Source organism: Falco peregrinus, chromosome Z (genome assembly GCF_023634155.1).
Source record: "Falco peregrinus isolate bFalPer1 chromosome Z, bFalPer1.pri, whole genome shotgun sequence".
NCBI classification, from domain to species: Eukaryota; Metazoa; Chordata; class Aves; order Falconiformes; family Falconidae; genus Falco; species Falco peregrinus.
The window spans coordinates 2,915,951-2,929,234 of NC_073739.1; the positions used below are offsets into that span (position 1 = coordinate 2,915,951).

A 13,284-nucleotide genomic window follows, 5' to 3' on the forward strand; every position below is an offset into this window, starting at 1 on the left:
CAACCCCCCCCCCCAAAAAAAAAAAAAAAAAAAAAAAAACACCAAAAAACCCAAAAGCAAAAGCTGGGTGTGATTTAGCCTTTAAATAATATTTTTTTTATTTGATCACTTAGAAGCTTAAACACTGTAAAAAATTCCAGAAAAAGAATATAAGTAGATTCTATAATGGCATGAGACTTTGTAGATGTTTTTGCATATATGTAAAAAAAATGTGATTAGTTATTTGGAATATAATTTTTCCTTTGTTTTCAAACAAGAGACCTTGTGATGTAAAAAAGATGGTCAAGTATTAAACTGAAAGAATGAGTCAACTGCAGCACTCAGGCAATTGTTTTCAGGCGGTGTTGATGAGAAATCTCAGTAGTATTGTCTAATGCTGGAGATTAATTTGGAGGAAAATTCCCAACCTGTATGCTTTATACTCATCACATTTTAAAAAAGTGTAGGTATATATGTAACAGTGGCTTTTCCAATCTTCAAACAATCTGCTATCTTTATTAGCAACTGTTTTTTCCTAATAGCGCTTAGCTGATCCGTCACGTACAATCAGCAAGAGAAACATTACAATAAGACATTGCTTGTTGCTCCACTCTGCTGTTTAAGGGAAAGATTATTTTCTTAAATCAACTGAGCTCAATGGTAGATATATAAAGTAACTGTGAATAAACTGTATCAGGTTTATTATTCATGCACATGAAGCTGCAGAACCTTCCACTAGCTTTGCAGCAAAATACAAGCTAAGCAACCAGATGAAAGTCATTTTGCAGCACGTAAACTGTTTTAAAGTTTCAGGAACAGCTATAGACATAAAGCTAGTGCAGTGCTGCTGGTGACCTGAAGATAATATGGAGATGCAAAAGGAACCTCAGCAGGCTGCCAGGTTGGGCATCTTTTTCATCTAGCTGTGCTCTGTAGAGAGACAAGCCTTCAAAACCCTAGCCTATCAGATAAAGCAGTTTGGTTTAGGGGGCAGAAGAAAGCTCCGAATATTGGGAGACACCAAATGAAACGAGATGCCTCAGCTCCAAGGAATATTGCAGAGGATGGTAGATCAGAGAAACATCAGAGAAATTACTTGCTAAACACCAGGCAGAAGAAAAATGGGCAAAGGCACTAAAGCAGAGGGTGTTGCTGTCCTTATCAGGTAGTGAACGAGAGTGGGAAACTAATACAAAGACAGATACGGCACCTGTTGGTTTAACAGAAATATGGAAATATTTTATACCACCAAAACTTAACTAACAGTAAATAGAGAAAAAGGAAGTTTAATATGCTGTCCTGATTTCATGATCTGTAACTGGAGAAAAAATGTTAATTCTTTTGAATGATCGTCTCAGCTAGGAAAATGAGATACAGAGTGGTGAAAATCTATTTACCAGAGCATTCACCAAGCTATGTGAAAATCAGAAGGAATAACTTTCAATAATCTTTATAGCCTCAGTGTCTCATTCTGGGCATAAGGTGGAAAGTTCTTTAACATTTCCTTTAATGTCCAATGACAAACAGGGAGTGGTGTGACCAGCTGGAATGACAGTCCTGGATTGTGTCCAGGAGGAGCAGAAGCACTCCCAAAACTGGCAAAGCAGCCTGGTCATGGTAGCTCAGCAAGAGATCCTGGGAAAAGCCTGTGAATTGGTTAAAGGTAGTGAGTGATGCTGAGAAGCAAATCGAAGTAATGAGAGAAAGGGACTGCCTTGAAGCAAAGTGAAGTTTAGGCTTTTCTTTATTTTCTCAGTAATTAAATTGAAATGCTTTACCTCATGTAGTTTATGTTGCTTATATATAATTATGGGAAGCAAAAAATTATTTTTTTAATTTTCACTTCCCCACATCCCCCTAATCTTTAATTTTATTCAGTTGATTTCACAGAGTGTCTCCAAAAGGGAGGAACTCCCTACAGAAAGTGTTTAGGAGTAGAGGGAGTTGCTGGAACTGATTACTCGCATTAGATTTGGTAGCAAACCTGAACAACTATGTTGTTCTGTATCACCAAGCTGCATAGATTTCAACTGTGATGAGAACAGAAATGCTAAATAGGTGGATTACCCAAGTTAATGGAAGCTCCTCTGCTATGAACTAGGCTAGGTAACTGACATAGCTTCTGCAGCATCATGTTTACAGGAATCGCAAGATGCCCTTGAGCAAGCATGTGGGGGAATTCAGATGAAGAGTATGACTGAGGTGGAAAAGTACGATTTTGGTCACCTAATCTCATTAACTTTTCCTCCACGTCACAAAAATACTTTCTTCCATTGCTAATGATGGTGTTTGGTGTAAAGGAGTGTTGTGTGGGGAACCTGGGGTTTGTAAGTGATTAGAGTCTAGATCACAAGAGATTTCAACAATTGCAGCAGCGATAAGGTAAGTATTCTTCTCTAATCTGAAAATTCACTGTCTGTGTGTGAAGCCACATAATGCTTCATATTCCTGACTCTGGAGCTAAATTATAGATGTAGCAATCCAGAATATTTTAAACCAAAGAGCACACTTGTTAATGGCTGCATTTTTAAATACACAGAAGATTTAGGATTTTGTTTTTTAGAGAAAACCAAGTAAAACAACCTCAGCTCAAGACAGTTAAGCATTTACCTCTAGGGTAAAAGTGCTGTGAGCGGCCCCCAAGTAGCAAGTAGCGTTTATGCACGATGCAAACATCACCTCTCAGCACCCTTTATCACAGCAGTCACGCTGCGATTTATGCCAGCAAGCTTTTAAACAGAGGAACAGTTGATAGCAATGGCGTTTGGGCAAGGATCCCCCCCAAAAGCCAGAACAGATCTGTCCAAGTCACCCACATACCACACACTACAACAATAACTTTCAAAGGCATTCAGTAGGCTCTTACCCAATTTCAGAGGCCTTCTAGTGAAAACTATAAAAGGTAAACCAAACAAGCATGTAGAGAAAATTCAAAAGGCATGGAAAGCTAACACTGTGAAATACCATTTTGGTAGGTCAGCCACTTTAGCAAAATTCAGAAATCTGTGTCTTACTTTAAGCCTCTTTTAGGATACCATGGAATCCTTGCTGGGATCATTCCTTGTAATGTGTAATTGCTGAGGGAAAAGGGCATACAGATAAGTTTGCTTTCATACTCTTTTTTCTTCCAAATGTGTTTTGACTAAACTCGATGAAAGCAGTATGACTATAAAATTGCAGCCAGTGTGTTAAAAGGTTACCATACAATACTCTGCATTTTAAGGTAAAAATAGAGAACTACCAGCAAAAAAGAACAATGAACAGACAAATCTAAATGACAGGCATGTCTTTCTTACAGAATCTTACCTAGACTTGAAGCATTTGAACCCATCTCTACTCACAGACTGAATTCAGAATAAACAACCTATAGTGGAAATTAACAACCAACTTTAGCACTGAAGGAACAAGTGGATTTAATGCCTCCTGTTTTGGTTTTTTTTTTCATTCAAGAAATGTTATGATACTCGTTTGGAGAAATATCACAAGTATAATGACTTTCAGGAAAGGGTAAATTGGTCATATTCCTGTGAAGATAATGAACTTGTATCATAGCTGTATGACAAAGGAACTACAAGACGAGTATTTCTTCACAACTTTCTTTTATACCAGATAAAAAAAAAAAAAGTATGCCTGATGCTTCAAGGACTTGCAGAGACTGTGCAAGTGGTCAGATTAAAGTTGCAGGTTCAGGTAGGCTCATACATAGCAAGACTTAGAACAGAATCGAAAATTTTAGAATGTAAGAAGTAACTCTGCAGCCCCTTGCCACCTGTAGTTGATTAAAAATCCACTGTCACCCACTGGCGGAATAACACATCACAGGGTGTTTCTGTGGAGTCTCTGCACATCCTTGGTTTCTTGTTATCACTGATGGGGCTAAATTTGATACAACTGCCTTTCTTTTATCTGCTTCTCCACTAAAATTTTCCTTCTCTCCAGAAGTTACTAACTGCTGTTTCAAGAAGCTGCTCTAAAAATCTTTCAGCAAATCCCATGTTCTTCACTCCTTCAAAAGCTAAACAGACAAACCAACTGCTCCTTCCTTTCTGTATGTGTGTAAACTTGGAGAAAAGTTAATAATCATATTGCTAAACTGCTGAGCAACTGTAGGTAAAAAAGCTAATATGTCATAATTTATATGTGAAAAGATTGCAGGGGGTTAGTAGCCAGTCTAGTGCTATTGAGGCTTCCTACTGAGAACTGCACTGCAAACTGGCAGCTGACTCAAAACACTGCTATTTTCAACATTTCTAAAAATGCAAATGTGTCAGCAACTGGTCAAATAGGCTTCCATATCGGTGATTTATTGCACTCTTTCACATTAGTGTACTACTGACCTGTACAAATCACTCCCAGGCTGAAAACAACGCCTGTGCACAGCTTTATAATGAATGCATGCGCTAAATCAGTCTTGCTAGTTTCAGAGAGGTGTTGGAAGGTAATTTTGAGCTGTCTCAATTAGACAAAGATAATTTCTATGAGCCAGATTTGTTAACGTGCACAAAGCTGGAGCAAATATGCTTTTCCAGGGAGCTTTGGAAGGATAGAAGGGGGGAAAAAAATCCTCTCTCTTAACAAGAGAGGAGAAGCCTCTTTTATGAGATCACTCACTGAATAAGTAAAACAGATCTGCAGCTACTATTTGTGTTCATTAACAAAGGAAAATTTATGGCTGCTGGGCAACTCGTAAGGTTTGGCTAGCGGAGCTGAAGGTTTCCCTGAGCAGGGTTTTCTGCAGTTGAGGTACCAAAGATGTGAAAATCTGTCTGGGCTTTCATAGCTTCATCATCTACCTGTGGCAGAGTTAGGATGGTTACATTCAGAAACAAGAATATGAGTGTAATCCTAAACCAGTTCAGCTGTCCCATACCTGAAATGCAAAGAAGATAAGCACTTGGGAAAATGTCTGTGAAACTTTACCTGCAACCACTGTGACTGGTCATTGTGGCCAGAGGTCCAGGCATTAACTTTGCCTTGCTTGTCCAGCCGGGCTTTCCTGGGCTCCCAAGCAAACATGTCCATGTTGAGAGTACGGAAAACACTGGAGGCAGTAATTTGGTAGTCTTGTATATGTCCTGATTTCATCCCCAGGGGTTCAGAGCAGCCTGCAACAGTAAAATAAGATCTGTGACACTGCCTACTTATCTCTGTAAGTGGTTTAGGTCTTCTGTTACGGAAAAGAAAACTAGCAATTCTTGAAGGGAAGGCTTTAATCAAAACTATTGTTGGAGGAACTTGTGAACAAACAAATAAAAAATAGCCAATTCAAGGCACTTTATTTCAACACTACCTTGGAAGAATCAAAAAACAAGATAGAGAATTCAACGTATTTTATCCTGGCATAAATTTATGAAGGCATACAAACAGAAAAGATGACTTTCATCTCTTCTTATCTTGGTTTTATTTTCCTGTCCAGCAGCTTGCTATTGTTTCCTCTATTCAGTTTGATTTTCTCATCCTTTTATGCCACGACACATTAACCATGTGTTTGCCTACTGAGGAAATACTTTTTTTGCTTAAAGTCACTGCTGAAGTAAAATCTTAGCAACCACTGAGCTTTTTCTACAGTTCTGAATTTCTTTGACACCTAGCCAAAAAATGTAGAAAGCGCCAACACCCACTGACAGAATGGCAGACTACAGAAAGCCAACTGACTAGATGATTGCCTAAGAGAAATCAAGACTTAATGGCTTATTTGTTTAAACCAGGTGGATGAACCACATCATTGAATTATTTTGATTCTAGCAAAAGCTAGATCTTGGGCTTCTCCTTTCTCTGTTGGGTGTCCATGGGAAAAAAAAGAAATAAATTAGTAATTGGCATTATGTTCCTCTGCCTTGTTATTTTACACTGGGAACACAGAAGGTACATTTGGACCCAGAAGAGGCAATAAGTAAGCTGACAACAAGCAGCAGTGTAACAATGGTACTGGAAGCCAAGGGAGGCAGATAAGCTGCCTGGTTTTAAGATTTAAAAGTAATTTAAAAATGCAGGCAAGTCAAGTGGCTGAGAGCAAGAGGGCTTCTAAGAGGTCAGGAAAGATGGATGTATGGTTGGATGGAGTCATGTTTGATGGTTGAGAAGAAGGTGAAAGATGGAGAGGGGAACATGAGGCTGGTTTCTCATTTCGTCCCTGCCCAGCTGTCAAAAACCTGCATATGTGAAGTTGTCCCAAAGTTTTCACCTCACAGCTTCATGTACCCTACTCAGTTCTGTAACTGACTTGACTCAGTTAAATTGCCAATAATATTTTAACATAGCTCACTGAGCGAGAGTGTGCCCAGGATCTAACATACTTGGTTTTGCAAGGAGTGCATCATCCCTGTGGATGCACAGAACCTTGACCTCATGTATCATTGGGAAGACAGCGGTTTTCTACCTGACACTCACATCCCACGCTGCTGAGCTGGCTCCTATCAGGTATTTGCTGAATTCACCAGCTGCATTGTGACGTATGTTATGTGACTCATATAAAGCACACATGTAAGTTATGAAGGCTCTCCTGCTGCCACCATGACCCTACTCAGCTGGTGTCTCTTGAAAAAGACAATGCACTGTGACCACTTAAAAAACCTTCAACGTTTTATTTTGTTTTTCACTTTATTTGAGCTAGATATCAAAGCTGGTTCTCTTTTTCTTAAACATCCATTTATTCCACAGTATGTTTACCCAGATTTAAAGACCTGGTTTTGTTTTTTTTTTTTTTCAGTTTCTTTGATATTACTAGCAAAGACCTTGACCTTTTGGTCAGATTCTAGTTTCCGTTTCTCCTGTAGGTTTAACACACAGAATTAAGTGGAATTAGTAGGGATTCAAATCAGGAAGGTAAAATACGTACTCTCTGGGGGTCTAAAAGCAGGAGCAAATGTGTATTACCAGATGATAATAATAGTAATAATAATAATAGTAATAATAGTAAAATTAGTAATAATAATCATCATCATCATCATTATAATCTCTTTAATGTAGTAACTACTGTATTTAAAATTTGAAATACTGACATGATTCATATGCAATTAAAAAACAGAAAACAGAGTTAATCTTTGAGAAAAAGCCAACCCTTCTGATTCTCAGTGCACAAATGGAAATTGCACTGCCTTGTCCATAGAAGGGACTACCTAGTTCAAATCAACCAACCGATTTTCCTGGGAGTAGGAGGGAGCAATTGGCAGTACAAATGAGAGTCATCTGTTGCTTTAGAGAAGGACTTTGCTTATTATTAAATTCTAAAGTATCACTCCAGGATCACAAGGGCTTTCATCAGGAACATTTCATCCAAGGAATGTGAAGGAGGTTCCTGACACAAAAAACATGGGTTGTCAAAACTGTTTTTCAGTGCTGGTCCAATCCATCAAAAGCAGTTGTATTTTCTCTGAGTATTATCATTGATTTATGAAACAACAGATGTGTCTGCTTGTGTGTTTGTGCATGCGTGCATGTGGTAATAGGATTTTACACTCGCCTTCCTTCTCCACTGCCCCAAAGAGAGGATGAAGACAGTTGTTAAAAGGTGACAGGAGAAAGTGAGAACCATGAGAAACAGAAGAGACGAACATGATGCACGTGGGTAGTAAGAACAGTGTCTTAGTGCTGTGTCACAGAGAGCAACAGCAGACCCCCGTCATTCCCAGCTACAATGGCGCCCTGCTGCAATGACAGAGGACAATGACTGTTTATTTTGATAGGCAACCCAGAGTGCAAAGGGCAGAATCATCAAACTGGTACAAAGCTTTGTGTCTGTAGGTAGTCATCCCTCACAGAAGTGTATTTATAATAATGCTTAAGATTCCCTGGGACATCTCCTCTTCATTGCACTGTATCTTCTTTAAATTTGCTTTGCAATGTCGCTGTGAAAGGATTCAATCTCCTTTACCATTTTTACAACCTGTTAAAAGTTAGAGAGAGCTGACGTAGACAGACAGCTATGCTCAATGGAGAATCTTAGGTGCAAATGTTTCAGGTGCTTCAGATATCATCATGTGTGATAAATGATATCTGATAACTCTGTATGTTTAAACCTAGCTAGGTATAAGTTTGCAGTTACTTCTTATTTGGTCTAGCTCAAAGAAACAGGAGCAGTGAAATAATGAGGATAAGTGTGGATTAGTGTCTGAAAACTGAAACAATTCACACAAAGGTTTTTCTCTGTTGACTCTTCTGAGGGCACAATATATTACTTTTCAGTTTGTATCCTGTACGATGCCCCTCATATACGTCTTCTTTCAAGAAAGCTGAACCCCCCAAGGAAATATTAAATACCCAGTGCAGCAGAGGCAAAACCACAAATGGATCTGCATGCAAAGGTCTACATATGTCTTGTCTTGGGCCAGGATTAATATAGTATTGGCAAAAGCAGCACATTCAATTATTTGAGGGCAAAGGTGATTTTTTTTTTTTATTAATACCATAATATTTTTATTTTCTGAAAATCAAGAGATTTAAAAAAAATTTCTTCCTATTAATGAACATAGGATTCCTTCCTAGATTAGTTGGTGTTAAAAATGAACAAGGGGAGGGGGATTTAGCACTAAATGCAGATATTACAAAGTCCCCTTGTGTGTGCGTTTGTGTGAATGGTACCTAAGGTACTGTTAGAATAGAGAAAGAGTTACCAGGCAACACTCCAAAAAGAGGAAAATTACATGCTCAGGAGATGCTATGAGTCTCACAAGGATGGTTAAGATCTGGGGACCAGCATCCCTTTGCAAGAACTAACAAACTCAGAACACCAAGAATTTGCTGAATTGGTACACAGCCACCAACACACACGAGCACCAACAACGTATGACAGGGACACGTGCAAGAAGGCAGAGGCTGCTATATGCAGATATTTGAGCATGTGAGTGAACTGCACAAGTAAGTGACTCTGTTGTGCTGTCCTGGTTTCGACTGGGACGGAATTCATTTTCTTCCTAGTAGTTGGTACAGTGCTGTGCTTTGGATTTAGTATGAGATTAATGTTGATAACACACTGATTTTTTTTTGTTGTTGCTAGGCAATGCTTACACTAAGTTGAGGACTTTTCAGCTGCTCATGCCCTGCCAGTGAGAAGGCTGGAGAGGCGCAAGGAGCTGGGAGGGGACACAGCCAGGGCAGCTGAGCCCTAGCCAAAGGGATATTCCGTACCACAAAACGTCCTGCTCAGCATATGAGCTTTGGGGAGCTGGCCCGGGGTGCGTGGTCGCTGCCTGAGGACTGGCTGGGCATTGGTCAGCAGGTGGTGAGCAACTGTATTGTGCATCATTTGTTTCCTTATTGAGTTTTATTTATCTTTTTTTGTTATCTCCCTTTTCATTAGTATTATTAATTTATTAAATATAATAACAATAACAATAATAACAACACAATTTTAATAATGTATTTCAATTATTGAGCTGTTTTTATCTCAACTCCCGGGTTTTACCTTTTTCCGATTCTCCTTCCATTCCCACAAGGGGAAGGGAGTAAGTGAGCAGTTGCGTGGTAGTTTGCTGCCGGCTGGGGTTATACCACAATATGTGTGAACAGTTATCAGTTTTTAAAAACAACACCTTGATGCTACTATTAATAACAGCTTAATGAATAAAGGCATGGTAGTAAACACTAGCTGCGATCTGTTTCTCTGCCCACATCAATACGCTACGAAAGAATGGGAATTTACAACACAGAGATGCACAAAACACAAGTAAAGCAGGAACACAAGGCCATGAAAATTAATGCCTAATTTATTGATGGCCAACTCCACAAGCACTGATAGCATTGATCGTGGTTTCAATAAGATCTGACCATAGGTCCTGATAAGTGAAGCTATTTATGAGCCTAGAGCAGATGATACTGAACATTTTGCTGAAGTTTGTCCTAAAAAACCGTTAGTTTTTATCATGATCTGGTGCTGCAAGACAGCCTTCCTCTGTTCAGTAGTGACTCTTCTCTAGCACCAGGACATGTTAGAGAAGCCAGACCTCTCAAAGTGTTTTTCTGCCTAAGACAGACCACCTGGAATTAGAGTGAATTAGTCTGTCATTATGTATAATTACACTCTTCTTTCGGTAAGATTGAAATTGTTCTGCTGAGGCTTGGCTGCCTGCAGTTCTAAGAAATGATGACCTTGAAACTGTTAGGAGACCACTGAAATGAATTAATTTCAGTAGCTTTCACAGTTCTTTGAGCAAAACAATTCCTGGTCATTCTGGCAAGGACTTACTCTAAATTGTGGTTCCAGAAATGGAAGACATAAAAAAAAAAAATAAAATCTAATAGCCTAAAGCAGCTAGACAGAATTTGCTATTTACTCTCAAACCTATCTATATTGGAAAAGGGCTACAGTGAGATTAATGCATTAACTTTTCATTTCTGAATCTGGTTTTGATGCCACTAGAGGACTGAGAATTATTTAACTCCTGCTTTTGATATATCATTCGTGAACTGGATGACTATTTTTTGTGCAGTAAGCAGGCAGCCACATAAAAATCATTCGTAAATGAATTCAGTGGAGCACTCCTACCGGTAAAAGGTTGATCTGTTGAAAAAGATAAAAAATTTACATGCTTTACTGAATTTGTAAGGGAACATGGCTCTTGCAGAGAGTGGCTGGAGGTCAGCATTTACGTTTATGAGCTATAACTTCTGCTACTACCTTAAGAGGGTTTATAGTGGCTCCACTTGTTCATTTACTTCGTAGCTACTAGATGCAATACCTGCTTCTGCTAGAAATCCACAAAACAAGTCTAAACTTAAATCTTGACTAAAGCAGCCCAGCAAAATATATCTTACTGCACTTAGAGTGGTCCTTGATGGCAGCTGAAGCATCCTTGTGCCTCTAAGGATCTCACACAGCACATCGGCATGGTCACCCAGCAGCCAAGAGAAATTACCCAAATCAGCTGTGATGCTTGCTTCTGCCATGACTCTGCTGTGCAGCACTGCACAAACAACTTCAGCTCTCAGAAACCATTTTCAGTGCTTAGTTCAGGCTGTGCTGAGTGTAACCGTGACACTCTGTCTCATGGTCTGCTTAGGCTGTAAGGTTATGGGTCCTGATAGCTGTTGTTACCTAGTAAAACTGCTATAAATGACCTTTTCTAGGTTGCATGTAATTGGAGGCCAACGTGCACAGAAAAATTTACAACGTATTATTAGGATGCTACCACTTGATATTACTACTATTACTGCCCCACTGCAAGCAACTGCTGTCACTTATATCACTTAGGTGAGCACTGCTGCTTAAATAATTTACATAAAAAGAGATAAGTAACAGTGGATAAATAAACTCAGGCCTGCCAATTGCCTTTCACCAGAAACAAAATGCACATGATTTAGCGCTTGGGCACAGAAATGTGCCTATTGATGATTGACTTCGGGGGGTGGGTGGGTGGTGGTGGTGGTGGTGATTGCAGGAAACCCACCTGAGAGTTCACAGCCAAGAAGTTCCATTCTCAACGTGCAGTGTCTTCTGCACACCTGAGGGTACAGCCGTATGTACTGTGACTTAATTGGAGGAGTGAAGGAGTTAGCGTACGGGGTGTTGTTGTCCACATTCCCACGGAACACCTGTGATAAAATGACATATTCCTAAAAATGTGCCAGGGGGATTACTGAAGGTTCAGTTCATTTCCATACCTCTGAGATATGTGCATTGTTCTTCTGACTGTCCCTGCACATTTCTCTGCAAGCCTTCCCCAAACAGAGGTTGTTTTATCATTCCTAATGCCCAGCATACAAGCCTTTAAGCAAAACATTCTGCCATTTGTTTGCGTCGGCATGCATTTGCCTCCTGTGTTGAACCAGGACCTCTATTTTGTCAGTCCTAGAAACTGAAGCCACTAATGCAACTAGATTATGTCTTCTTTTCTAATTAGTGTATTAAATAGTCCCAGTTCAATTTAGCCTGCAATTATTTATGCTGACTGACATTTATTTTTTCCCCTCTACTTCAAAACCTGATCCAACTCCCACTGAAGTGCACCGTAACCCGCCCACTGATCGCAAGGGGAGCTGAATTAAACCTATAAGCATTCTTCCATTAGCTCTTCACTCCAACCAGATATGCCCGTACTTTGTTTTCTTCCCTCATTATACACCTCTTCACACAGCATTTTCATTTCCTAATAAAGGAAATATGTCCAATGCTGCAGGGTGCCTCAGTTCTATCTTACCTTACACAGTAGAGGGATTTTTGCTGCTCTGTATAGAATAAGTAGTAACTACAAACTGTAAACACATACTTCCCACTGGATGATATTGTGCGTGCGGTACAGGCGTTAGCATATATGAATGGATTCTGTGCTTTTAAGGGTTAACACTAATCTGCCAATGTAATAAAACTAAACTGAAAACGGAGTAATGAGTAATTACTGGTAAACTAATTAAAATGAAAATCAGTTAAGTGCAATAAACAGGATTATTCTAGCCTTGGGACATAATATTTATACAACCATCAATTAAAGTATAAGAAATTCTTAGCAGAAGTGCAAATTTATTGTTTTTTTCTTTCAGAGAAAAATAATAACAAGGCAACCTACATCATACTATCAGGCAATTATGCTTATCGGCTAGAGATACCTCATACTTCTGCAGGCAGCTAAACCATAAGATACATTCATATACTTAATGATGACTTAATCTTACCGTATCTTCATTTGTGCCTTTTACTTTGTACATTGTCCACGACTTCCCATCATTACTGTATGCAATTTTGTAAGATTTTACATATTCTGGACTTCCAATCCTCTTAGCACCTTGAGTTATAACTCCAGTTACCCGCATCTTCTTCTGCAGGTTTATCTGAAATAACAGTAAAATGTTATCACTAACCATCTGAAGGACACAATTCTGATTCTAGATTCCCCTGATTCCTTTTTTTTAAATTGCTACTATTTTTATTTTTAATGGCAGAAGGGAAAAAAACGCACATAGCTGTAGCATTGAAATTACTACCTTTACACTTGCATTAATTCCTTTTAACTTCCATTCATTTCATGTACATATGCACATAAATAAAGGAAAAAAAACTGAACCAAAAGTCTGTACTATGCTTATGTCTTCATGTGTATGTGTACACACAAATACAGATATATATAACTGATGCACAAGATATTACTGGAGTATTATCAGGATATAACATTACTGGTATATAGGATTACTGCTATATATTTCCTTTCTAAAAAGGAAATGCAACAGTGCAGTAATTTAGCAAAGGCTGAACCTGCTGTTCTATACGAAGCCAATTTACAAACCTATACAAAAGTGTCTAAACTAACTTCAGACTAAATTTCTTTCTGAAAGTAAAAATACATGGATGATCTGTAAAGCAAACAAATAGACCTT

The 13,284-nt window shown here is 38.9% G+C and overlaps 1 protein-coding gene across 2 annotated transcripts in view; it reads right to left on the reverse strand.

Annotated features, from left to right (window-relative positions):
• Positions 1-13,284, reverse strand: part of EDIL3 (EGF like repeats and discoidin domains 3) — a 257,246-nt gene that overhangs the window by 46,967 nt on the left and 196,995 nt on the right. For both annotated transcript variants that reach the window (XM_055791610.1, XM_055791609.1), the window contains 3 exons: positions 12,586-12,741; positions 11,364-11,508; positions 4,900-5,084 (listed from right to left, as the gene is read on the reverse strand). In XM_055791610.1, the coding sequence (XP_055647585.1) occupies positions 4,900-5,084; positions 11,364-11,508; positions 12,586-12,741 (486 nt within the window). The remainder of the gene's footprint in view (positions 1-4,899; positions 5,085-11,363; positions 11,509-12,585; positions 12,742-13,284) is intronic.